At 52.3% G+C, this 26,043-nt stretch overlaps 2 protein-coding genes across 2 annotated transcripts; both read left to right on the top strand.

Moving 5' to 3' along the window:
- Positions 1-1,139: 1,139 nt before the first annotated feature.
- PLP1 (perforin-like protein PLP1) lies at positions 1,140-12,983 on the top strand. The gene is made up of 13 exons (XM_018779290.1): positions 1,140-2,974; positions 3,347-4,034; positions 4,522-4,683; positions 5,339-5,756; positions 6,112-6,308; positions 6,513-6,790; positions 7,439-7,591; positions 8,149-8,303; positions 9,017-9,143; positions 9,558-9,675; positions 10,027-10,118; positions 10,440-10,551; positions 10,833-12,983. Exons 1-13 carry the CDS (start codon positions 2,393-2,395, stop codon positions 11,234-11,236), a joined length of 3,486 nt encoding a protein of 1,161 aa, XP_018637318.1. The 5' UTR covers positions 1,140-2,392; the 3' UTR covers positions 11,237-12,983.
- An 891-nt stretch (positions 12,984-13,874) lies between these two features.
- TGME49_204140 (PHD-finger domain-containing protein) lies at positions 13,875-23,739 on the top strand. The gene is made up of 3 exons (XM_002367655.2): positions 13,875-19,242; positions 19,446-19,849; positions 21,081-23,739. Exons 1-3 carry the CDS (start codon positions 15,097-15,099, stop codon positions 22,948-22,950), a joined length of 6,420 nt encoding a protein of 2,139 aa, XP_002367696.1. The 5' UTR covers positions 13,875-15,096; the 3' UTR covers positions 22,951-23,739.
- Positions 23,740-26,043: the final 2,304 nt, after the last annotated feature.

Genomic DNA, 26,043 nt, shown 5'->3' with positions numbered 1-26,043 from the left:
TTTGGAGACTTGTGGTGGTTACAGGTGTGCTGTGAACCACAGAGAAAGCGGCCGTAGTGGTAAAACCCTAAATGTAGCACTGTCGGCAGCTCTTATCTTCGGTCAAGGATGACCGCGAAAAAACAGACTTCCGCGGCAGGGACGATGCAACATTTTTAGCCAACGGAATAGCATGTACTGTTGAAGTTAGCACTCATTCGCTAGGGGTATCAACTGTAGGAATCTACAACAAAGGACGAAAACCAATCAAACGGCACCTGACAGGTGGAGACGTCTACCCGGAGTGCCAGACAGCACTGACGCAGACGATGATCGGGAGGATGCGGGAACAGGACCAAATTTCGCAATACTATGTGGAAGATAACTATGTGGCCCAATCAAACGCCTCAGGAAGAAGAATCTGCTGCATGCGAAGACAAGCGGGAAGGCAAAACGAGGATATACCCAGAAGAAGGCGGGGAAAGGCAGCGTCTGTGCTTTCGTAGCGCTATAGTACCTACGCTTCTGAGTGTGATTCCAGCTGCGAGATACAGACACCGAAGTTCTTCATGGCAAATTCTAGGATATGTATTACTGGAGATGAGCACATGCTCGCTCGTAATCCTCGGATATGTGCTACCATGGGGACAAATGAGTTTCTCGGGTGCTACATTTTTTATGAATGCTGTCATGCCTCTTCAGCTTCTGGTGGCACTGTCTGGCGCCGGTTCAGGCGTCCAGTTCCGCCCTGGTTTAGCGTGCGTTATACCTTTTCTGCTAGCCAAGAAGACTGAGCATATTTCGTCAGTCCTTCATTACCTCGCACTCAGTGACGCTCCACACATGTCGTCTCGGGAGAAAAAAGGATGCTGTGCTACGGGCCAAACGTGACTTTATGGTGTCGCTTATTCCACAGCAAGCAGTAGAGGACTGGGCAGCTCCCCGAAACCGTTTCCCGATCCTCTCTGATACACGAACCCGCCAACAACTAGGTGGCATCACCCTGTTCACATTGACCTCATGTTTTCTTCTGTCTTTTCCGTAGTACGAGTGGACAGCTGATATGCTTCCCATTCGCGCAACGCTTTACTGAGACCACAGTGACTTCGTGCCCCTGTCATACAAAAGTAGAAAGAGTGGACATTCAGCGCAATTGACTTTGCTTGTGTCGACCGTGTACGAAGAAAACGAGTTACATGTGTGCCGCGTCAAGGCGAGTCTGTAGGACCTCGCATAGTTGGTTCTCCTGGCTGCGATCCTGCTGAGCATGAGATTCAGTCGCTACCCTGATGATGAAGCAGGCAAATACACTTCTGTGAGTGATAAAAGACGTTGAACAAAAACGATCGTGTTCTAGCTATCAAGAGACGTTCGTTGTCGAAAGCTGTTCAGCCCCTTCTCCGCTCAGTTGACTGTAGCCGAACCCTTGCGAGTCATGTAGTGGAAGTCTCGGGAGCGTGCTTGACCGATCTATCGATTGATACCAGTTTATAGGGACAAAGAACGACTATGCGTTGTCCTGTTTACGCGACCTGCTTATCTAGTGATCAGGAATCGTGTCTCGTCAAAAGCTCTCTGACAGTTTTCGCATATTAAACAAAGGAGCAGGGAGGTAGTTGGTGCGTCGCCAAATTCTTGCGACGGGCTTGAGAAAAGATTACACGCAGTTTTCAGGTGACAAAACAACACCCCTCGATACGCCGAGGACAGCCGGTCAGTCCCTCGTTTCCATTGTGTTTGTTGCTTAGAAGCAAAAACGGCTTCAGCTTTCAACAACGCGGCGGTGGGCAGTTGGCGTCTCTTTTTGTGACGCCAGAAACTCGTTGGTGGTGAATAGCTTGTCGGGGACCTATGGGTCGCGTCGAACCAGCGGCGGGTCTGAGACGCTAAACAAATAGAGACAGTTGAAATGTTGGCTTTTGAATTTCTGGGCCATCTTTATGCAAGTATGCTTTTTCCAGTTTTCCCAAGAGGCGCATTTTGCAGCTGGCTGTGTTGTATCTGCTTGTGTTAAAAATAATGCAGTTCAGAAACTGATGTTTGTGCGGTCCCGCTCGTAGAACGCTCTTCGGGAACTTTTGCAGTTGACGTCTTCTCCCGTCCATTTATTTACCGTATGGTCAGTGGCGAAATGTCCACACAGTTTTTTCAGATTCATTTGGAAGTTTGTGGGCGTTCATTTGTTACCTTTACAGAAAAGGTAACAACCCTGACCTCCTGTTAGCGACACCGTTCCGGGCAGTCACGCACCCACCACTGTTCGCTAGATTTGCATTTGGTTTCTACCCCCCATTCCGCATTTGCAGTGTCAGCAGTTTGGCCTCCTTTCACAATCGCTCACCTCCTATCTCGGGGCCGTGCGACGTTCTCCGGAGCTTTGTTGTCCCTTCCTTAGAGGAACGACAGCCACCTGATGTTTGTCGTTGATTTGAGCCTGTCAGGCAACATGAGGTCACTCACACATGGCAAGAGCATCCATCGCTCTAGCATCGTTGTTGTGACGCACTGTAGTCACAGACTCTCCCTATCCCCTTTAAATCGTCCCGCGTTATTTCCATCACATTCTGACAGGTACACTGTTCCCTGGCGTTGTCGGCCTTCGTCTTGGCGTTTATGGATCACGTTCGTTTGTCTGTCAACATTGCACATGTTCGGTCTCTCCAGCGCTGTCAAAAGGGATGGGGAAGTTCCTACTGCAAATCTGAGAGCCTCTCTCAGTCCCGATAGCAGCAAAGAGAACGCGATGCTGCTTAGTGCTATAGGAGGCATAGGGCCTACTGAATCAAGACTTCAGCATATACCGTTCAGCACGACACGTTATCTTCCTATCCGTAGCCATGTTTTGCAGTCTACTGTTGAGAGAATTGAATCCCCCGAGGCTCTCAATGAGGTTCCGACAAAGGTAGAAAGAAATGAGTTCACTGAAAAAGGAGACAAGACAGAGCAGGTCCTCACCGCCCAAGCCGACCATAAATCTCTGCTGGAGGGCAGATCGGTACGCTTAGTAAGATGGTTTGTCTGCATTTTCTTTTTCTTTAGGTGGCTGCCTTTAGACGGACCGTTCTTCCCCTGCCTCATTGACCATACAGTGCACATGTTTCGTAGGAGGGTCTGTACTGATGTCGTCCTAGTATAGAAAACACACAAGTCTCTGCAAGTGCTGTTCTAGTCTACAGCCTTTTGGACTGAACAATTTCTCTATATGAAGAAGGCTTGAACGTGCGTAAGCATCACAGTGAGCGACATGTGGTTATTTCCCGCTCTCAGCATGAAATGCTCTCCAAAGTGAGTTTGTCGGACTTGCCCGGCGATTGTAGCAGGAGTTTACACGGATCACGTGCATCTGCTGCATCTCTGCGTGCCTCAGGAATCAACTTCGACTGCGCCAGATGACGATTTCGATTTTTTATTTGAAGATGACACACCTAAGAAACCCAAGAGCAGAGTGAATAAAGGGACGTCCTCCGATGAAACGAGTCCAGGAGACAGAAGTTCTGGGGAAGGTAGTTCCGACTCAGACAGTCTACTGTCTGTTGTGCACAGAACAAAGGGCAACGCAACGCAGGCGAACAAGAATCAAACGCGTATTACTCATCCGAAGAGCAAAGCACAGCATCAGAAGAAGGTCACAAAGAAACAAGGTATACCAGGATCAGACAGTTTGGGAACCTCTTCAGCCGATTTTGATTTTGACATCGACAGTTCCTCAAACACGCAGGCTGACGACTCACAGCGGCAGTCGTTAGGGGATTCATCCGCTTTGGATCTTTTCGGCAGTGACACGGGAGACACGGGAGATATCTTTGGCTTCTCGAATTCTTCTAGTGATGGTGGAAACGCTGCTGCCAACGATGGAGGCCTATTCTCGTCCTCGGGCATGGGACCTACCGGCGCCTCAGATGAGACCTCGGCAAACCCTCTAGGCTCGATACTGGGTGGCGTGTTAAACCCATTTGCGCAACAGCAGTCGATTACTCCCATGACGGATAAGGCTGACGAATGGTCAAAGGAAAATATGAAGGCTTTCGAAGAGAAAATGCCAAAGAAAATGCGAGGTGTGTACATGCTAGCACCACATCGGTCTCGGTAATTCAGGAGAGGTGGCTTTTGTTATGTGTGTCTGTTTTTCATATGGGGTGTCACTTGGCCGTATTAAGTGAAGTGGCATGAGAACGGTGGTATCGAAACTGGTGGCACAAACGATGAGCTATCGCGCTGTACGGTGTATGTTTCTTTTTTGCTATGTACTGCCGTACAAAGCACTTTGCGCGGCAGCTTCTCGTTCTTCGCTCTCTTTGGCCGTAATGGAGTGAATCATCGAATACGTAGTAGAAACATTTTATGGGTCAAGGTGTGAGCGTGTAGTTTTCTTTTCTTCATGTAGCTGTTGTTCGTTTCAGGAATTGCAATTGTTTTGTTTTCAATATATCGCTCAAAGGCGTCGTTCGGTGACAAGAGTGTCTACGGGTCTAGAAGTATGGAGGACAGCTGGTTATCGCTCACGGATGTCTGTTGTTTTTTCTTTTTTTCTGTATCCTGCAGACGATGGCAGTCCAGATAGTTGGTACAAGCAAGCCGTTCCACAAGAGAGTGTGGCAGATCTCAACAGGATGCGAGAAAACCGTCGCATCGCCGAAGAAAACCGGGCGGCGGCGCCGCTCTCAGCTGTATACACTAAGGCAACGAAGACGGTTCCTGCTATTAGTAAGTGACCGCGAGTGTCGAGTAGGCTTCTTGGCATTTGATAAGAGTTGTTCACTACGATGTAGACCGATATCTGTATTATGCGGAATGGCGATGACTCGCTTTTTACACTCGTGCATGTTTCGTGGTATGGCAGGCATTCACATTCTAAATTAAAAACAGGAACAGGAAGGTGTCAGCGTGATAAGGCCAATTAGGCTTCCGTACCGTCGGTAGAGATGTTCGACCTCATGGAATGTTTTCTGGTCCGTATGGGTTCAAGACAGTGTCCAAATGCATGTCAATTTTTAATGTAAATCGAAAGGGGACGACAAAGAGGAAATGACGGAGAACTGAGGAACGGAGGGACAAGAACCGCAATCCGAATGGAACGAGGGAGACGATGAAAGAGAATTTAGGAGGTTCCGGGTCAGGGAAGGGCGAATGGCTTTCGGAGAGAAGCAACCGAGAAAGGAGTAAACGGATGTTCTCCATGGAAAACAAACAAACAAGCAGTGGCTCTCTCCTGTTGCACGTTGTGCTGTTTCCCTGTACTATCAGCGGATGCAGTAGCTCAAATTTCGTGCTTAGTTCAGAGCGAGCGTGTCTTGCACAGGTTTTTCACAATTTCTGCTTCATTTGCTGGAAATGTTGTTCGCATGTGCCTCTTCTTCAGACTACCTCGGCGCGGGTTATGACCACGTCAGAGGCAATCCGGTCGGCGACCCGAGTTCTATGGGAGACCCCGGGATCCGGCCCCCGGTGCTTCGTTTTACTTACGCCCAAAACGAAGATGGTGTCTCGAATGACTTGACTGTTTTGCAGCCTCTTGGGGGTTATGTTAGGCAATACGTTGCGTGCAGGCAAAGCGAGACCATCAGCGAACTGTCAAACCTCAGTGACTACCAAAATGAGCTTTCTGTGGATGCATCACTTCAAGGGGGAGACCCGATAGGCTTAAACAGTTTTTCTGCCTCAACTGGATACAGGGATTTTGCCAAAGAAGTCTCAAAGAAGGACACCAGGACGTATATGCTGAAAAACTACTGCATGCGATACGAAGCTGGTGTCGCACAAAGCAACCACTTCAAGTGGTAAGTGTCAGATGGTGCAGTCAGCGAATAAGGAGCGGTGGGCATCAATCAACACGGCAAGTCCGGCTTACTGAATCCACATACCCATTTCTCACGTAGGCACATCAGAAAAATTCTGTGGTCTGAGCTGCTGACGTGTGATTCGTTCCTCACAGCAGTTCCGCCTGTGATGTCTCGACCCGTGCCTTGTTTTTTATTTACACATGCGACCGCGATACGCTTTTCGCGAGGCGGGTCACTTGGGGGTTCACACTACCGGCGACACCATGGAGCAAATGACAACATGCCTCGTGACTCTACATGTTTCATGTTGTGGTATGTGTGGTCGTTTTTGCCTCTGTTTGGATATTTTCAGGAACGTAACAATAGCGTTCGCGGCGGGCGTCAGCCAGTTACCAGATGTCTTTGATGCGCATAACCCGGAATGTGCCTGCTCAGCAGAGCAGTGGCGTCAGGATCAAAATGCGGAGGCATGTACAAAAACGAACGTTCCCATCTGGATAAGTTTCATCGAACAGTTCGGCACTCACTTCCTCGTTCGCTTGTTTGCCGGTGAGACAGCAAAAACCCTGTTTGCCAAAAGCTTTACTTCTGTGAGTATACAGATCGTCTCCACCTCGCGTATCCTGTATATTGGACCGTTTTTCGATTTGGAAGTGAGCACGTACCTTACTTGGGGCCTGCGGGGAGGCTCGATTCGCAGGTTGCTGGTTCACTGTTAGGTGTGCTTTCAAATCTCTTTGTGTGCGTGTCCAGGTGGAAAAATGACGTATCAAGTGACAGCGAAGCGGTCGGAAGTGGAGAAAATGAGGAACATGGGAATCGACGTGAAGACGCAGTTAAAGATGCAACTGGGTGGCGTCAGCGGAGGGGCGGGTCAGGGAACCTCAAGCAAGAAAAATCAAAGTTCGTCAGAGTATCAGATGAATGTGCAGAAAGAGACACTTGTGATTGGCGGGCGCCCGCCTGGGAATGTGTCTGATCCCGCTGCCTTGGCGGCTTGGGCTGATACCGTTGAAGAACTTCCAATGCCCGTAAGACGGGAACTCATGTTTCCCTTTCTGCGGAGACACTCTAAATTACTCCTATACACTACTGCGTACAGAGTAGAGGTTCTCCAAGAAACTTTACATAGAACTCCCATGTGACGAACATCCGACCTTATCCTCCATGTTTTTGACTTTCGATATTTTCGTAAAGAAAGAGAAGAAACACGTCACCAGTATTTTTGTCTTCATGGATTCTCTTTTGTTGCTAGTTTCTTTGGGATTTTGAAGTCGGTGGTCCATATGTCGATGCCTAAACCCGTTTACGGTTCAGGGTTTAGCAAAATAAAGTGTCCTTGTCTTTGGGACAGAGATCCGGATGCGACACGCGCGGCTCCCCTTTTCGTGACTGGGATTCCTCTCTTGCTACCTTGTCTGTCATTTGGTTAAATTAACCAGTCCTACACACAAGACTGTCTTTATAAGTATACAGCTTCGGGCGAACTCGGTAATACTAACTTGAAGAGATACAAAAGCGTGTTATGGTGGGTGATTTGGTGATTTGGAGATGAACGCGTTCTAGAGTTATGTTTCCCCGCTGAGTCTAGATAAAAGTCCTCTCGGGACCTAAATGTGGCTCAAGTAGACGAGCATTCATTTTCCTTCATGTCGGTCCGCCGTGTGGTTGCTTTTCAGGTCAAGTTCGAAGTTCAGCCACTGTACCACCTGCTCCCTGTTGAGAAGCAGGAAGCATTCAAGCAAGCTGTCACATTCTATTCGAAGTCTGTGGGGTTGACACCGCAGGATCTCAGTGCTCTCACGGGTGTAACCCGCAATCTCCCAAAACAGGTACGAGAAAGGGTGAAACAGAACAGGTTTTTCACGGTCGTTCACAGGCCGCGCGCTTGCCCCGTGTTGAGTCACATTTGGTAGTATTCTTTTCTAACCCACCAAGCAACTGAAGAGCACTCATTTGAGTCCGTCCGAACATGCGAAGAAATTTGACGGGAGAAGGGGGAGCACACGCATTATATTTTCTCTATCGACAGAAAAACTTGACCGAAAGCGGCTATACACGCGGAAACTGCTGCGCACTAGGTAGGGCGACTTGAAAAAAGTCAAACGACATAGATTTGCAAATCAGAGGAGAGAACTGGAGTGAATGACAGCAGTGTCTGCATTTTACCTTCCGACATAGAAGCTTCGAACTCGGGGACGTTTGCTGCGGATGTCCCAGGTTTGTTTTTTATGTGATTTATATCGGTTTGGAGACTTCTACCGTGTGCCATTTTGATAAAATGGTCGAGAAGGCAACGGAATCCCTTTAAGGATATTTCTGTGCCTTTCGCTGTCTGCTCATTTTTATTCTTGCTTTCTTCCCTGGATACGTGTTGTTGTGTCCGCAGCTAACCCAAGCGACCCAGGTGGCATGGTCGGGGCCACCTCCAGGATTTGCCAAGTGCCCAGAGGGCCAAGTTGTCATACTTGGCTTTGCCATGCACCTAAACTTTAAGGAACCTGGAACCGACAACTTTCGCATCATTTCGTGCCCTCCCGGAAGGTACAGCACGCTCATCTATGGACAGTTACGACATTCGTATATACCCCACGATTCGTTTGAAATTCCCTGCTTGACTGGCGCGTGTGCAGTGGCTGATGTTCCGCAGAGCTTGGCCAACACGCATAATACCATCATGCCGTCAGAGATGGTCTCCGATTGAAGTCGGTGCATCTTCACAAAAAGACACACAACAGGCATTCACCGTCTTTATGAATTCCGACTGTTCATGTTTCACGAATGTTTCCGTTTTTACATTTATATCAGTTTACATGTATCATGCGTATCCGTGTGCACGCAAATCGCGCTGGAAGCTGGCTTATGTACTTCGGCTTAATGGACAGCATATATATGTAATTGTGCACCATATAGTCACACTTCCAAACTGCTCGTATGCACCTGCACACCGTAGTACCTAGGATGCTGAATATGACTCCAGTATTGAGATACAGATAACCAGGTCCTTTATGGCTGCTATACACGGTCATGTCCAACAACTGAGTTTCGGTGGAAGTGCTTACGCGTGTAGTCCTTCGGGTAGCAATGGCCCAAATATAATACTCGTGAGTAATCGGTGGGAGGCAGCACTCGGCCTGTAGTAATAATATAAGACAGCACGTATTCACTGCGGCAGTGTTCGTGCTCGTGTCAGTTTGGTTGGTGATTCGGTGCAACAGTCGATTTGCTTTTTGTCTTTGTGGTGCATGTTTCCTCAGAGAGAAATGTGATGGAGTTGGTACTGCTAGTAGCGAGACTGACGAGGGCCGTATTTACATTCTCTGCGGAGAGGAGCCGATTAACGAAATCCAACAAGTTGTGGCCGAGTCGCCTGCTCACGCCGGCGTATGTCGTTTTCTCTATCGTCAATCTGTCACTGTTTTTTCGAGGATGTATTACCGCAGATCTATCGGCACGATTCAATCACGGGTGGACACAGCGAGGCAAGGGGCGAAACACGAGGAGTGGTAGTTTCCAACAGACGGCGGATGATGTCTGATGCTTTCACACTATGTTGAATGAAACGGCTTTCGGATTTGCGGAACGTTTTTCTCTGTGGCCCAACAATGCATATAGTCAGTTCCTTAGCACATACATATTCCTTCACCTGCGTCAGGCTGCAGCATCTGTCCCATGAGGAATGGGGATTCGTACACGTTGGAAAAAGAGGATCTTCATGTGTTTGTGTCACCGTTTATCCCGAGCTCTATTCTTGTACTTTCACAGGGGTGGTATTACTTCGACTTCGTTTGCTTTCAGGCGTCTGTCCTCGAAGCCTCTTGTCCTGATGAGACCGTCGTCGTGGGTGGCTTTGGAATATCTGTTCGAGGTGGCAGTGATGGGCTGGACAGCTTCTCTATAGAGTCTTGCACAACAGGTACACAGACAAGCTGCATGCGACACATACGTTTGTGTCTTGAGGGTAGAAAGCTAAAGGCGGCAACTAACGGGCAAAGAGTTATTTGTGTGGCGGTGTTGGATCCGTTATGTCTTCCCTGGTCTTTGGATGTGCGATAACGTCCACGAGGTAGGCGCAACGAACATATCAAGATGTACTTTTGATAGAACTTCGTCTGATTCGCTTTTCCGTGTTGTTTGTGCTTTCGAATTTGTGTGTCATGTCTGTTAAGATTCAACCCTAGAAGACAGAAAAAGTATTGCCCGAAGGCGGTAATGACTATGTTTGTATGGCCAATCAAATACGTTTCTCTCGGCCGTATCCTCTCAGGTCAAACCATTTGCACGAAGGCGCCAACACGTGGGTCGGAGAAGAATTTTCTGTGGATGATGTGCGTCGATAAACAGTATCCTGGACTTCGAGTAAGCAATGTAAATCCATTATCTGGGAAACGGAACATTTCCTTTTGTCTCAGAGTGGCAGTTCTTCGAGAGGTTGAAAGCCAACGGATAAATAAGGGCGTCAGAAGGAGTTTTTGTTGGTCATGCATTTACAGAGGCTTTATACAGTCACAGTCGCCGGTGTCCGCTGGGCAGTTATATCCGCTTAAAACTACGCAGACGTGCAGCTGTTGCCTGTTGCTAGTATTGATATCAGGTGTTCGACTAACTCAGAATTCGTGCGTTCTGTAGGGCACCGATTATGTAGGCATTGTGAGTGAACATCTCATTTTATTTTCTCAGGAATTGGTTAACGTGGCGGAGCTTGGTTCACATGGGAACGCGAACAAACGCGCTGTGAATTCAGATGGAAATGTGGACGTGAAGTGCCCGGCAAATTCTTCCATTGTCCTTGGTGAGTTCGCCTGCTCGGTTTAATTGTTGAAACAAGCCGTTTCTGAAACTCTAGAAGTCGACAATAAATGTAGAGATAGGGGGTCTCTTGAATACACTGGAGAGCAGGCAGATCGAATTTACATTTCGTCTGGTGGCCATATATGGCGGCTGCCTATTCCCGTAGTTCCCCTGCACCATTTGTGTAGAAACGTTTTCCGGAACTGATTTTTACAGGAGCAGACAACGGTCTGTCCTCATGCTGTCTCGGCATCCGTGAGTGTGCGTTTTTCCAAATGGCAGGTTATGTTATGGAAGCGCACACGAACCTGCAGTTTGTACGCGACAAATTCCTACAATGTCCCGAAAACGCCAGTGAGTGCAAGATGACCGGAAAAGGTGTGGACCATGGAATGCTGTGGCTGTTTGATCGGCACGCCCTCTTTGGCTGGATTATCTGCAAAACGGTGAACGAGCCGGCTATGCATGTAGCAACGGACGTGGGCAAGGCGAAGGGGAACGGCAAAAAGAGAAAGGGAAAGAAGGGTAAGAATAAGACTAATGCGCCTAACGAAGTCGAGGAAGGGCAGCAGCTGGGCGCGGATTCACCGAGCCAAGTCTCTGTACCAGCCGATGCTGATTCAGGGCCGACGTCCAAGACTATGTCGAGTCTCAAGCTTGCGCCCGTCAAGCTGTTAGACCTGTAATGGGTCCTAATCACATCTCAATTGCGTTGCTTCGTTTTTTATCCCACTCTGACCGGCACGGCGTAGGGATGCCACCGGCTACAGGTACCCCAAGCCGGCTGAGTGGGGGGCTTGTCTGGTGTCAGTGGGCGGAAGTGAATACACGGGAGACAATGGCAGTGATCGGGGATCAGGGCGACATTAGCGCATTTGAAACACAGCATCGCGAGCAAGTCTCTGGATAGCGCGTAGGGGCCGTCGTGCGAACGACTTGGTTGAACTGTTTTTTAGCGAACCGCGTGTCAAAATTTGACAATGCTGCAGTGCCGTCTCGCGCTCCTTGAGAAAGACGAAACGGCACTCGTCCGTGAGTTTGCCTTGGGAACGTCGACCGAAAGACAGGTCCGAGTCGCAGGAGCGGAGGAGGAACTAAAAGAGTGCGCAACATTCGGTCGAGTATTCACTGCCGATTGGTTGTGAGTTATTTGTGGGTTCACCAGTGTGGTGATACGAACCTTCTGTCAAAATGCAGATCTGCTAAGTGTTGTAGAACCTTCAGACGATAAGCACCTCGGTCTGCTGATGACCGCGGATACACGGAAAATGTGCAGGATGCGAATGCATATCGTCACCGCATACACTGATATGTATATGCGATTTGTTGCCACTTGCTTACGCACACTTTCTGTCTGTGCCGCGTTCATGATGTGTACAACAGAAGATTCACATGCGGCGTGCGTCTTGCTTTTGAGTTGGAGTCGGAAGCTTACAGGCTTGCATTCAGCTTGTGGTCATGTTGTGTACTTCAGAAAGTGGCTTACACGTGACAGGGGTGACGGCCTGCAGACGTGTTGTTTGTCGTTCCACAGCGTTTGAGATTGTGCGGGGATCCGGGGAACTCCAATCACTTTTGAGCGTCGTACTTTGGGGCAGGCATTATCCGGTAGGCATACGACCTTTTTTATCATCAAAAAGCCAGTGGTTTTGTGACATGGCAGTGATTTCATTCTCCTCTGATGTGTAGGACGCGAGATGTTTTTCTCGGTGTTGCTGTGCGTCCGTCCTGTGTTAGCGAATGCAAGCCGTTGCAGGTGGAGCGTTGTCGAAAAGAATAAAAAGATTCACCACCCCGACGGTGCGGGAGCTTCGTGTTTCCAGTGGTGTTGGAGGTTCTTAGTGTCATCATTCATCTCGTGAACCTGGCGGAGCAGGGACGTTTTGGGAAATGGTATTGCTTGTCGTCCCCGTTTTTTCCAATCTGGCATTAGACGACGAGACAACAGTCAGATTTGGCTGGTTTTCTATTACGCCACAGGGATTCCTGAAACGACGGGGAAGCACGTGTGCAAGCTTTTTTTACCAGATCTGTCTCGAGATGTGCGCCAGTCCTGATTTTGTGAGTTAGATTTCGCTCCCAGAGTTATTGCACGAGGGATGTTTTTGAACTGCGGTAATTTTTACCACCGCAAGGTTTTGTCTTGCTGCTGAAGAAACTGATGTTTTGAGAAAGCCATTCACAAACGGGGCACACTCAAGGGGTACTACTTAAGGTGGTCCTAGGTTGTTTTGAGATGATCGCTAAATTCGGCATTACCAGAGGAAGCACTCGCATCAGAATCTTTCCTGTAAAGAAGAGCCTCATAGAACCGTTTGCCGGTATACTGATCTTAAGAGAGGAACATACTCATTTTGATTATGGGAAGCACGAAATTGTCACACTGTAGTCGGTGCTGTTGGAGATTCTCGTACAGAGTTTTGAGATTGTCCGGTTATTTACCACAATTCCTATTACGTCTCCAGGATCGCTTTTCAGCGTTCAGAGTTCAGTATGCCTTTGCTTGGTTTCGATTCCCTCTACAGGGAAAACTCGTATCATACCCAGAGCCAGTTCAGACATGTGCCCTCAGCAGCTATGTTGTCTTTTCAAGAGATACACACGAATCTGGAGTGACAAACCGTTAACGCTTCCGCAGTAAGAGAATGCAACTTTATTTTCTGGACTCGTGGACTGTATGCCATTGAATTTATTGAAGACAATTCATGCAAGTTTTTCTGTATGCGTTCCTGCTTGGAGCAAACATATACTCTGTTGCCAGGTAACGTAGAGATTGGTTGATGTGAATTTGCTACGTGGACGACCTGTTTCTTATTTTTTACCGACCTCAGCTTGCAAGACCATCTTACCACATTTGAACAGTCTGTAATGGCGTCTCCGTCTACAAGCCACCAACCGGTTCACAAAAAATTCGGTGTTCAAACATACTGCTGAGCCTTCCTTCTGACCCTTTTGTACACCTTGTTTGACAGTTTGCAAATAGGAAAATGTCCTCGGGAAACGTCGAATGAAAATGACAGTCTCCTACTCTTAGCTGACAACAACTTCGGAGGTGCTGTGCAACGGCAATCTTGGCGGATCGGCTACGTCTGCCTACGAACTCTCGCATCTGCCACTGACTGCCGCGGGGTAGCCTTTGTCCGGGTTATCCCAAGCTGTCGAAGAGGCATGAAAGATTTTATAAACTCGGGAAAGGTCTTTCAGTGCGTTTGTCCTACCTTTTCTCGTCACCCTTCCCCTGTTGATTCTCGACTTCACTTCCTGTTGACGTCGCGTCTGTCGACGATATACCAACAAAAGAGCATCGTGTTCAGAGTCAATTAACACAGACGAGCTAGGACTTCCCCCACGGCTAAAAAATTACCATTTTCACTTCCAGAAAAGAATCTGTGTCACCGTTCTTAGCTCCCGGCCCTCAAGGTCGATTCTCGAGTGCGTCACCCATCACACACTGCACTGCTTTGCTTTCAGCGCATATTTAAGTCCGTGCTCAAGTGACTCAGCCACTTCTTTGCCTTGAACCTAGAACTGTTCCTCAAATCATGCACTCGCAGGTCTTCTCCGGAAGGTCGTCTGTCAAAGTCGCGGACAAATTCCGAAGTGAGGCAAAATTGAATGTGCGCTAAAGCAGCAGGGGTGCTCGGAGGAACTCGGGGAAAGAGACTCGGCACATGCAACGTCGGTTCCGATGCTTACTCTGTCAAGCCAGAAGCGGTCACCAGCTATTGCTCGGTCTGGTTCGTGTGTTTCATCTAGTTTTTCAAACCGAAAAGAGGTGTGCCCTGTCTCACGTCGAAAGGACGGCGGCAACCAGAACTCGTAGAAGCGGAATTCGCGTGTTCGTGCGTTACTTTACGCATTGTCTTGCGGGTGGTGGTTCCACTCCCTGACTGTGATAGGTCTTTTTATTTTCTCCTTTCGTTTGTTGCTTTCTTTAAAGGGTTTTTTGCTTGTCTGTCTCTCCTGGCTTTTTGCATTATTTCCAAGGAACCAACCCTGCGTTGGGGACTCGTTGCTGCCGCCTCCCGCGGTCTTTAGAACACGTCCGTTCTGTCCATGTGCGAAGCGGCCCCGGCCTCGACTTCAGGGAATTCCCTCTTTTGCATCCGTCCCGTTTTCCATGTTCCATTTCCTCTTTTCCTAGCGCGTCGCGGAACGCCCGCTTTCACGCGGTGGCTGTGCGACGAATGGCGTGTCGTTTCTTGCGTCTGTGAGGCTCGGTGTGTCTCGAACGTGTATCAAGGTCCTCTCGGTCGAATTCGATTTCTGTGCTTTTTGCCGTCTTTCCTCTCCGATGCTGGAGGATCTGTACGTTTCTATGGTTTCCCGTCTAGCGGGAAATGAGTCGTTTTCCTCGCGTGCCAAGCACGGGGGGTAAGCCACCGTAGAAGTCTCTCACGGGCCGCGCTATCCTGTCTCCGCTCCTGCGTCATCCTTTGGGGCTGTTTCCTTCCGTCTGTTATTTTGCTTTCGATCTTGGGAACGCATACAGCGACCCTGTCTCATTTCTGCCGGATGGGGTTCCTCCCGCCGCTCTTGAGGCGCGATGTCTCTCGAGCTGCAGTTCAAGCACCCCAGCCTGCCGTGCTGGTTGCCGGTGAGCCACCCGCTCCTTCCCGCTTGTCTGCGGGTCCCTCCTTCTGGCGCCGCCGGCGTGCAGGAAGCAGAGCGGTTTGAGAACTATTTGGACCTCTTTCAGTTCGCTGGAAAGAGAGCGAAGATTGAAACACAACACATTGGGGAACACGGACTGCAGACGACCCGCGCTGATCTGAGTCAAAAGACAGGAGACTGCGGTAGCGATAAAGAGACAAAAACCAAGCTGCTGTGGCTGAGTGCCAGGCGGCGCTGTGCCTGCTGTCTCCTGCCTCCTCAGGAGACTCTCCAGACGCCGTACATCGACCTTCTTCGCCTCGGTCCGAATCAGCAGGTCGTCTTTGGGAGGAAGCCCGGCCTGGAGACCCCTTCTCTGTCGCCTTGGTCTCTTTCTTTCCCCTCACCTGACTCCGCGTCTGAGGTCGCTTCCTTCTCCGCGTTTCGCTTCCCAGCTGACTCTCTTGCGCGCTCCGTCCACCTTGAGAAACTCGGCGATGCTTCTCGCCCCCGAACAAAGTTGAGGCGGTCCGTCGCCAGTCAGGGGTCTCGAGGATCTTCCTCACAAGCGGAAGGCGTCTCCTCTCATGTCTCTGAGGAGACGGAATCGGTTCTTTCCCTAGCTTCTTCTGGAAGACCCTCAGACCTTCCTCGCCTCTGTTCGTCGCGGGCCTCTTCGCAGTCCAACGGCGAACGCGCTTCGGCGTCGGAGTCTCCGCTCGACGAAGACAAGAAGCCGACGACGGACCTCAACTCCCGCGCAAGAAGATTCCCGCTCTTGAGGCGTCCTCGTGCTCGCAGACACAGTGAAGAGGCGCCTTTCGTCTGCGGTGTTTCCGCGCATGGCTTGCCGTCAGGTCACTTTGCGGCAGCGAGAGAACCAGTGAGTGCTTCGCTACCCGGAGACAAGCCGCAAGAGCCGCCAGATTCGCCCTCCCCTGTACATACAGTCTATCTGCCGAGCCTCGATCCGCTTCTTTCTCGCCGGCACTTCTGCGTGACACGCCTCCGCTCGCCGGCTTCCTGCCCCTCCAAACTGGACGGGCGAGACACGACTGAACAGGGAGAGATAGATCAGGAGGAGAGAGTGGTGCCTCGCTTTGTTCTCACTAGCAAAGCCGCCAAGCGAGGCGATGTGAGTCGAGAAAACGGGAGTGAAGAGGGCGCTCAGAGAAATGCAGACTTCAAAAAGGCGTTCGAGCAGGGCCTCCAAGGTATCGTGCTGGTCAACACCTCATCGCCGCTCTCAGCTTCTCTGGATCTCCGGCCGCGCCTCGACCTCTTAGCCCCCACTGTACGGGCCGCTGTACAGGCAGCGATAGATGCGTCTGCCGCGTCGGATCCGCAAAAAAACAGACGTTTCTCCGCTTCAAGCAGCGACCCTTTCTTTCGCGTGCATGCAGTTGCTTGCCCTCAGGACCCGCCGGACAGACTCGTCCCGGGTTCGGAGAGGGGAGAGAAGCAGCCACGGCCGCCGCGGTGTACGTACACACACTTCGTGTACGAGCCGCATGTTCTTCAGGACGGCGATGAGATCTACATTCCAGTCGACGACGCTTTTCTGAAGAAAGACTGTTTGGGGTCGAAAGAGAACAGCCAACGGCTGTCAAACTCTTCGACGGGCACCGACCACTGGTCGGACAGAGCGCGCGTTTCGTCGCAGGATCCGGCGACTTCTCTCCAATCTTCGGAGTCTCCTTCCACCAGTGTCTGCCGGTCCTGCGGCCAGACGACTCCCCTCTTTTGCTTTCGATACGTGTTCCACGCTCCAGAACAGCCTCCGCCCCGCGCTTCGCGTCCAATGTCCGCTGAGACGTTGTCTCTTCTCTCTTCTCCTTCGTCTGCTTCTCTGTCTCCACCGATTCCTGACTCTGCCTCAGCCTCTGCACATCTTCCCACCCTTTCAGGTTCTGTCCAATCGTCCTCTGTCGCTCTCTTCGAGTCCCCCCCATTTGTCTCGCCCGTGCCTGCGTCGGGAACGGGTCCCAGACGCTCCTCACCATGTTCCTCGGTTTCTGGGCCACAGCCGGATCCAGACGCTTCGCTTCAGACCTGCTTCTCTCCTTCTCTGTCGTCTCCGTCGGTGTCTCCTCTCTCAGGGCCCTCCTCTGTCTCCCATGCCGATAAAAAACATGTGCGGTTCTCTGTGCGTTCTCTCGACTCGATGGCTCCACGGATCCACGAGGCGCCTGCGGGGGCCCGCTTCGGCACCGAGTGGAGGGTATCTCTCTCTCGTCAAGAAGCGCCAGCCTTCGTCTCTTCGGTGAATTCTTCTTTCCTCGATGCGGTTGCATCAGGCGAGAAAACGTCCCGGGTCGCCGTCGCATGCAGTCGCGCCTCACCCGCGCAAGACGCCCCTTGTTCCGCCCGCATGTGGAGCGGGGCAGCGGCTGACTCGCCAGAGAGTCTCCCCAGAGCGCGAGAAGCTCGGAGACAGGAAGTGGAGACGAAAAAAAGGATGTGCGGAGACCGCAGCCAAGAGAACCGAGTCGCAGTCTGGACAGAAACTTCGCAAATAGAGTTGCTTCGACCGTTTCGCTTCTCGCCTCTCGCGGCGGCCGCCCCCCCGGCGACCAGAGGGTGTCGTTGGGGACCGCAGCGACGGGAGGAGAACAGAGAGGGCGACGGAGGGGAGGGTGAGCGGGAGGCAACTTTGGATTTAGAGGAAGAAGGACGGACTGCTGCACCAAGGTTTCCCCGAGGTTCAGAGCGATACGAAGCAACTCAGGACGAGGGATCTTCGCACGCGTGGCGGAGCCTGCCACGTTACCCAGAGAGAAGAGACAGGGGCGCTTCTGCTGCGGGCCGCACCGATCGACCGGCGGAAGGAGACTCTCGCGCAGACAATGGAGACAGCGAGAGACAGGAGACTCACGCGAGGCGTTCGCGAAGAAGAAGCTGGAAAGAGGTCTTCGAAGCCGTCAGGGGCGAGACAGAGAGCTCGAACGGGTCTCAAGAAACCGTCTTGGAAAACAACCAAGAAGAGAGGCCAAGCGAAGACGGAAGCGGACAGGGGCTCCGAAAAGTTGACAGAGACCACGGCAGTCCAGGGGGGGGAGGAGAGCCTCTGCAGCGAAAGCGAAGTGGAGGCAGTGATCCGTTTCAAGACGTTTTCTGGCAGAAAGAGAGACGAGCGAGAAGACGTTCAAGCGACGGACGCGCGAGGGCCTCTGAAGAAGCTGACGGGTCGCCAGGATCCTTTCCTCACAGTTCAGGACGAGAGAAGGACCTTGGCCTACGTCCGGGAGTTGTGTGCAAAACTGCGAAAGATTTTGGAGTCCATCGGGAACGTACCTCTGTCTCCTTGGAACTGGACACGCGGTGGGGAGAACAAGCGACCCGTCTGTCACCTCGGACGGGCCGGCCGACAGCTGCTCCCGCTGGAGACCGCAGAGAGACCCACGACGCGGATTTAGAGGAGCTGAAGGCGCTCTCCTTTGACCTTGGAGACGAAGAACGCGGGGCCAGTGTGGCGCTTGAGGGAGCCGTTGATCCGAAAGAACCTTCACCTCTCGCCTCAGGTTCTGAGCTCTCTGCCACACGCCGAGATCGCGAGGAGACAGAAGGACATCGCCAGAGAGACGGAACCCGCCGCAACAGCCTGTCGCAGCGCCGAGAAGCGCGGAGAGACGGCGTCGGGACCTTGTTCTCCCTGCAGGACGAAGGACGACAAGCTGGAGCTCCGCTTTGGTGTCCCCGCAGGGAAGCAGCGCCCTCGTCGCCGATCCCTCTTGCGTCTCCGCAGGTCTCCGACACTGCCGGCTCCTCAGGTGTCTTGGCGTCTCCCTGCAGAGGCCTGCCGCCCCTCCGGCTCCCACTGGACGCCGATGGCGACAGGGTGACCACGGCGCCAGAGCTGGAAAATGCTCATTCACCAAGAAGTCCCCAAGAGAGCGAGAGACGAAAAGACGAGGGATGGCAAGGCGAGAGACACCTCGACCGATTGGAGCCCAGGGAGTCGAGCAGGGCTGAGCGAAGGGAACGGGACAGGGTAGTTCAAGACGAGGGCCAAGAGGCTCGAGACGATGCAGGTCGAAGCCGGGGGCCGAGGACGCTGGTGACCACTCAGACGGACGAAATCGCTGACATCCTCAACATGGTAAGAAGGACTTTTTCGATCCTTTAATGCTTCCGCATTTAGTCGGTTTACCGGCTCCACCAGTTCTACTGTGTTACGAGAGCACAGTTCAAAAAAGTAAAACGCTAGGTATTGAAAAAAACGTCTCTGGGCGTGTATTCGTTGTCTGTGGGCCCGTTTTCAAGCAGAAAACACGCAAACAATTGATGTGCCATTGTTTGCAGGATTTCAACGACAGCGAGAGGGAGACGCAGTGGGGCTTGTTGCTCCAGGGGCCTTCCGCGCGGACCCGAGCCTCGGCGTCTCTTCGGTCTCCGAGGTCGAGTCTGTCTGAGGGTTCAGAGGCCCCGAGTGCTTCGCTGCGGCCCGCCAGCGACACCGGCGCTGCTGCACGTGAAGCTCTCGAATTCTCCCCCTCGCTTTCTTCTCGCCCTCCGGGGGCCTCTCTCGCTGGGGCTCTCTTCACCTCACCGTCGGTCGCCTCCGACCGCCTCCAGAGCGACGACACCCAGGGCCTCTTCTGCTCTGCCGGGGACATCTGCGCAATCTGCACAGAGGACCTTTTGCAGAAGGACGAGATCGGCACGCTGGCTTGCATGCACCAGTTCTGCTTCACCTGCATTTCGCGGTGAGTCTGGAGAACAGCGAGTTCTCGGCAAACGGGGAACCGGAACGGTTGCCCTTGAGGGTCTCAGCGTGACGCCTGCTGAACCAGTGGATGCTTTTCTACGCTCCACAGAAAGCCAACGACGCCCCTGTGATAGGTCGAAAGGCGAGAAGAACGGGAGACAAACTCGACCTTCCCCATAACTCGAACAGAAGAACGTTGCTTGGCGCGCCTCGGTTCCTTATTTCACAGCAGCTTTGGAGGCTCAAATAAAGGGCGTCACGAGTTTAGATCAATTCACCTGGGAGAGGGGTAGCAGCTTAGCCGTGGCTAGCTGCGCCAGAGACCTCGAGAGGGGATCTTCACGACAAGTCGAGCGAGGTCGATGCATGCAATGTACTAAATTCTCGTCCCGGTGCGACGGCTCGAAGTAGACCTTGGGTGCCAGCAATGCACCAAAATTCGCGAGATGCGCCCGAAGGATCTCTACAGAGTGGGAATGTCGTCTCTCGCTGTGCATACGCCTGATACAATTATCGTGTGACCACTGGGCCAGTTACTGAGGGATGAGGGAATCTCGAGTTCGCCGTAAACTCTCGACGAGCTGTGTGTTAAGGCTGCAACCCATTTTTAGAGGCTGGCACACCCCACTGGAGTCGTAAAGGCAAGACATGAAACCCGGGGCGGCCCATAGATCTGCGTGTTGTGTTCTGCACTCAAAAAGCCGCAAGTTATAGAGAAAAACTCAAATGCGGCATTCTGGCTTCAAAATGTTGTACACATGAATTTAAATCTCTAGACATATACGTAAATACACATGTATCCGTATATCTCAACATATCTCTATATACATACGCACCTACATCTATATGCATGCACATATACCAATATATATATATATATATAGCATGCAAGGTTGTGCTTACACGTTCTGCTTGGTTTGTGGTTAAGAGCGACGGTCCACATAAAGAAGGTCGTGGTAGGAGATTGGCTGGCTGGGGTTTGCGTCTCGGCCGTTTGATTCCTGAAAAATGTTTCTAGGCTAATTTAACGAAAACGAATTTAGATTCAAATGAGCAAAACAAGGTCGGGGTCCTCGGGCCGAGAGTGGAGACTTTTGCCAAGAGAACAGAGGCCGCCCGGGAGTCTGGAAGCGCATGCAAGCAGACTTTCGAGTGTATTTCTTTTCGTTTCTTGTGTCCGGCGAATCTTCTTCGATTTCTTGCCTTTGTATGTTCTTCCGTGTTCTCAGATGGGGCGGCATTCGCAACTACTGTCCGCTGTGCAAGCAGGAGTTCCGGGAGATCTCTCGTCACCACTTCGCTGTGAGTCCGCGAGGCCCGGTGTCTCCCCGTAAATCTTCTTCTTCTTCTCTCAGACGCGTGCGCCTCGTGTTCGACGAGGCGGTAGCAGTGCGGCGCGCGGGGGGGCGTCTGGCCCGCGATTCGGAGTCCGACGCGACTGTGGCACAGCTGCTCGCTGAGGACCAGGCGAGTCGAGGGGCCTCCAGCCAGGCGCTGCCGGCCCCGGGGGGGTGTCAGGTGTGCGGAAGAGACACGGACTGGGACCAGCTGCTTCTCTGCGATGGCTGTGAAGACGGCTACCACCTCTACTGCCTGACGCCGCGCTTTTACGCGGTCCCCGAGGGGCCTTGGTACTGCCGCCAGTGCTGTGAGGTGTCGACGACTGCGGAGACGAACACCCTGCAGACGATTGCGCGCGAGCGGACGCGACTGCTCTCCTCCGCTTCTCTGTCCTACTTTCTGGATGACGAGGGCGAAGAGACGCGGGCAGAGGACGGCGACGCGCGGGCGAGACGCCGGAGCTTGAGAAGCAGAGCCTCTGTTTCGCCCTCGGTCGCAGCTGGACTCTTCTCCTCGTCGCCGAACGCTGTCTCTTTGGGGCCCCGGGCCCAACAGGGAGGCACCGACGGAGGGCCGCAGCGCAGCGACGCGCCCGAGGAGCGACCGGAGGTAGAGAGACCCTCGAGAGGCCTGCCAGTGTTAAGGGGGCGCCGGAGGGCAAGGGGGTTCGCCGGCCGCGCTGGCTCGAGCCCCAGGGGTCTGTCGCGGTCGCCGAGCCCCGCGGGACCGCAGCGGGAGACAGGTGTCTCCTCGAGGCTTTTGCACGACGGCGCGTTGTTGGAGCGATTTCGCACCCCCACGGAGACACTGGCAAGCTACGAACGACGCAGGGCGCAAACTGTCTTCGAGGACCAAGGTGCTCGCCTCCCGACCGTCAGCGAGCGGTCAGGTCTCCAGGCCACGGGTTCCGTCGGGGCCCAGCGGCGGGGCCCAACTAGCGGAGACAGGGCGGACGCTCGCGGCGCGCGGGGCGAGTTACCGGGGAGGTCGGACGCCGAGCGGGAGACGTGTCACGGGAACGAGGCCGAGGGTTCCGAGAGACGCGAAGGCCGCCGACGCTTCTTGATCAGCGTCTCTTCATCTGAAGACGAGAGCGGAGGCTGGCGGCGCTGTCCACGGCCTCTTGCCCAACCGGGGCCTGGCGTCGCGGCTCCCACCGCGGTCGGAGGCGCTGTCTCCGCGGCTGCGGCGCGCCAGTGGATGGAGGGGTGCGCGCGGACTCGCGGCGCCCGGAGGTCCCGCGCGTCTCAAGACTCTGAGGAAAGCGACTTGGATGGTTTTGTTGTGAAGGACGACGAAGTTGTCTACAGCAGCGGAAGCGATTCGGAGGCGGAGTCGAGCTGCGGGGACAGCTCCTCCTGTAGTGACAGCGACGAGGAGCCGCGGAGACGGCGAAACGAGCGCCGGAGGCGCGGCGCGAGAAATCAACGAGAGTCTCCCTCTGTTTCTCCAAGGGCTCGCACGCGCGGACCCTCTGACTCTGCCGGAAGAGTGCGGGAGGCGAAGGGGGCCAGAAGGCCTGAAAAAAGGACCTTTGCGCTACAAGAAAGGATGTCTCGGACGCGAAAGCAAGTCGGCGCGCGGGCGAGCGCGGTGGGGGCGACACGCCGGAGTTCCAGCGCCGAGAGAGAGGTCCGCAGACCCTCTCAGTACTTTGTGGCCAACAGGCGACGCCTCAGGTGTGTGGGGACAAGCGAAGAAGGGAGCGCGAGTGAGGAGGCACCCCGGTGGCACTCCAAGAGAGGGAGACGCGAATGAGGGCCGGCGGGTGACGAAGGCAAGCCGACGCTGTCGGAGGCGTAGAGTGGGTGGGATTTCGGACGGGATGTGATGGGTTTGTGGGAAACTGCGTCGGACACGGAGCAAAGATAGAAGGAGGGCGAAGGTTTTTTCACATATCAGAAGAGCACGAAAGGAAGCTCGGCTCCTCGTTTTCGGGGCTTTCAGGGGACGTTTTTGGACGTTTCCGTAGGTCTGTCTGTTTTCGCTTTTTCCGACGTCGGCGTCGCGGTTTAGATCATCGCCTGTAGTCTCCAGTTCTAGGTGGTTTTAGAGTGGACGAAACTCGAGAACCGCACTCTGGCGTGTCGGCGCGGGTGTGCCGTTGTAGAAAAACAAGGCAAATCGACACAGCGCGCTCACGTTTTTTGAGGAGAACTCTGTGTCATGCGTAGCTGTTTGGAGAGCGGCAGAGGAGGCGTTCGCTGGCGGGGCAAACCCTCCGAAGCCTTTTCTCGCTAGATCCCGGGGCCGATGGTAAGGATAGTTTTACGTCCAGGATGTCCAGCAACCTGCAAGCGCAAGGGCTGGCGGAAAAGAAGGGGAGAGGTTTCTTGTCGAAATCGGTTTTGCTTTTGCTTGGGAAAGCCACCAGACTGGCAGTGCCTGGGTTCTGGGAAGTGATGGGGTGTCGATGTGACTCAAAGAAATTTACCCGCAAGTGCGTGACCTTTCTGGGGATGTGGGTTCCTTTTTGAGTGGCAAAACGTCTTGAACTAAACGTTCACTAAGTTAACCAAAGCAAAGTGACACGGATAAACGGACCGTTTTAACGCCGAGGGAAACACTCCATGAAATTCCGCTTGTACAGTGGTGCCGCTCTCGAGTAGAGTGGAAGACTTGCAGGAAGGCTACCACTAGGAACGATTAAAAGCCCGAACGATTCAGCAGTGCGGTTCACTTCCCGCGATGGAATTGTGACCGTCTGCTTCGAAATGCAGACTGCAGCTCTGGGAATGCTGTTTCTCTGTCCAGCGTGTCTGTCGTTCACCTTGCCGTGGTTCCTGTTGTGCTGGGCTTGTGTGGACAACAAACAGACATCGCGATTTTAGATCGGCTGGGACAGACTACCGAACCCAAACAGACTAATTAACTAAGCTAACCAGTACACGGTGGAACAGCGTTCTGCGCTAATTGGTGGTGAGACAGAGACTGTGCGCGCCTAATTTCTTCGCGGCGTTCCTTGTTTATCGGCATAATGACCTTACAGGACCTAGAACACTGAAGAAGACTCCCGCTATGAGACAACGACAAGCAACTGGTTTATGATTGCGGTACACCACGCCACGGGACTGCTCAAGACAGCTAAAAGCGCTGGAATTCAGTTTCGTTACAGAGCGCAGGTGTCAAGCAACCGCAGCCGATGAATCCATTTTCTTCGCTCAGAAGCTCTCCATTACACTTCAGTCGAGTAATCTTATTTCAACCGGGATACGGTTTGATGGAACTTTCACATCCGTGAAACTCACCACCTCTCAACCGAATATGTTTGAAGAGGGCTCGATGGTTAGACCCTGGGTACCTTTGCATATCTTGAACCATGAACGGAATCATATCTGCCATGAGCGCATGATTGATTGACGATCGTACGCAGTCATCCCAGAGATGTTTTTCGTTGTTGTGATCTGATGTCCCGTTATACCACTTGGACCGCATGGCTTTTGATACTTTGAGATCATACTAACGGCAACAAGGGAAGTGTGCTTCAGAGAACAGGGATGTTTAGCCGGAATGTTCGCGTCTTTGCCACGCGACAGAGAGTATGAATGACTGACAGCGACTCACCTTTTCCTGAAAAACTGCTTTGAGTTTGATGTCACGCACGGCACACTGTGGATGTACGGTCTTTACGGGTCTATATAAATTGGGGGTTCGGAAGTATTTTTTTTTAAAAAGCAGTTAGGCAGAATCCTTCAAGTGGCCAAGGTACCGATTATGGTAATGAAGAAAATATATTTTTGCATTGGTCGTGCATCGACAACGTGGCAGCAAGCCTGAGATGCTTCCTCGATTTGTGTAATCTACGGCCCACGTCCAGAAAGAACGCAGCCACGGCTCTGCAGAGGTTTTGCACTTTTATGTACTGTAGGAGTATCTCAATGTATGTGGAGGAGCCTTTGCTCACGACGGCGTAGAGACTGCCACTCTGATACAACAGCCTTCTGCCCGTATCTGTGACCCCCTTTTAATACTTTTACTTCTGCTCATACTCAGCGTTATGCGATGTACTGTGAATTATGTAGCCAGAGATCTGTGCATGATGAAACGGAGATGGTCCGCTGACTCTCATTGCCGAGGCGACAGCTTTTCTGAGCAGAGACGCCGTTTGTAGCTTTTTTTATGGAACTATTGAGAAAAACATGCAAAGTGGTTCGTAACAGTTTCAAGTGTGCTACAGAGAAGTACTCGTGACGCATGAACTGACGGGTGTAGTTTCTTGCTGTGCGGTTCTAAGTATGTGTTTCTTTGTTACACATTGCGAAACGGGGTCTTAGTTGTCTGCAGACTATCGACTTCGTTTCCTGGTCGATTTCCATTGGTAGATGCACTTTGACGTGGGCAATTATCATTCCCTTTCAAATGGCCTAAATGATGTTTTTCTGTTCCTCATTGAGACTCCGTACCGTGGGTAAGTGCCTTGGAGTTGTAGTCCGTGTCCCACTTTAGTGACCAAACCTCCGACAGAATGAATTGCATCAATGCAACGCATACGTTTTCCCTTAGACAAAGAAGTAATTCCTCAAACGGGAGGGCGGAAACACGTTATCTCCCGCATTTTTTTTTCTGTCGGGAACTAGTAAGCTGCAGAGCAGCGAAACGAAACGGCAAACACTTTTGGATGGGTTACCGCGACTGCGCCCAGCAGCATGACGGGGCCTTTTTTGCGACTACAGCCCAATCGTATTGACGTTCTGTCGGAGTAGGGAGATCTGACTCCATTTGCGAAATCTCTAAACAGAGAATATCTTACACGCTTGCAGGTAGAGCCAGGAAGCGTTCTTTGTGTCCTGGGTTGTTGAGGTTCCCAAAAGTTGAAACCAGCAACAGACGATTTGTCAAACGTGTAGGACT

The sequence above is a fragment of the Toxoplasma gondii genome, chromosome VIIa, assembly GCF_000006565.2.
Source record: "Toxoplasma gondii ME49 chromosome VIIa, whole genome shotgun sequence".
NCBI lineage: Eukaryota > Apicomplexa > Conoidasida > Eucoccidiorida > Sarcocystidae > Toxoplasma > Toxoplasma gondii.
Note: the sequence above shows the minus strand (reverse complement) of the source record. Positions and strands in the feature narration are given on the sequence as shown.

What these genes read in the sequence shown, in the direction of transcription:
- PLP1 (XM_018779290.1), top strand. Translation starts at nt 2,393, where the DNA reads ATGTTTGTCGTTGATTTGAGCCTGTCAGGCAACATGAGGTCACTCACA. An exon ending in CAAAGCAACCACTTCAAGTG is followed by an intron (nt 5,757 to 6,111) that starts GTAAGTGTCAGA and finishes GGATATTTTCAG; the next exon opens with GAACGTAACAATAGCGTTCG. An exon ending in TTGAAGAACTTCCAATGCCC is followed by an intron (nt 6,791 to 7,438) that starts GTAAGACGGGAA and finishes GTTGCTTTTCAG; the next exon opens with GTCAAGTTCGAAGTTCAGCC.
- TGME49_204140 (XM_002367655.2), top strand. Translation starts at nt 15,097, where the DNA reads ATGTCTCTCGAGCTGCAGTTCAAGCACCCCAGCCTGCCGTGCTGGTTG. An exon ending in TCGCTGACATCCTCAACATG is followed by an intron (nt 19,243 to 19,445) that starts GTAAGAAGGACT and finishes CATTGTTTGCAG; the next exon opens with GATTTCAACGACAGCGAGAG. An exon ending in TGCTTCACCTGCATTTCGCG is followed by an intron (nt 19,850 to 21,080) that starts GTGAGTCTGGAG and finishes CCGTGTTCTCAG; the next exon opens with ATGGGGCGGCATTCGCAACT.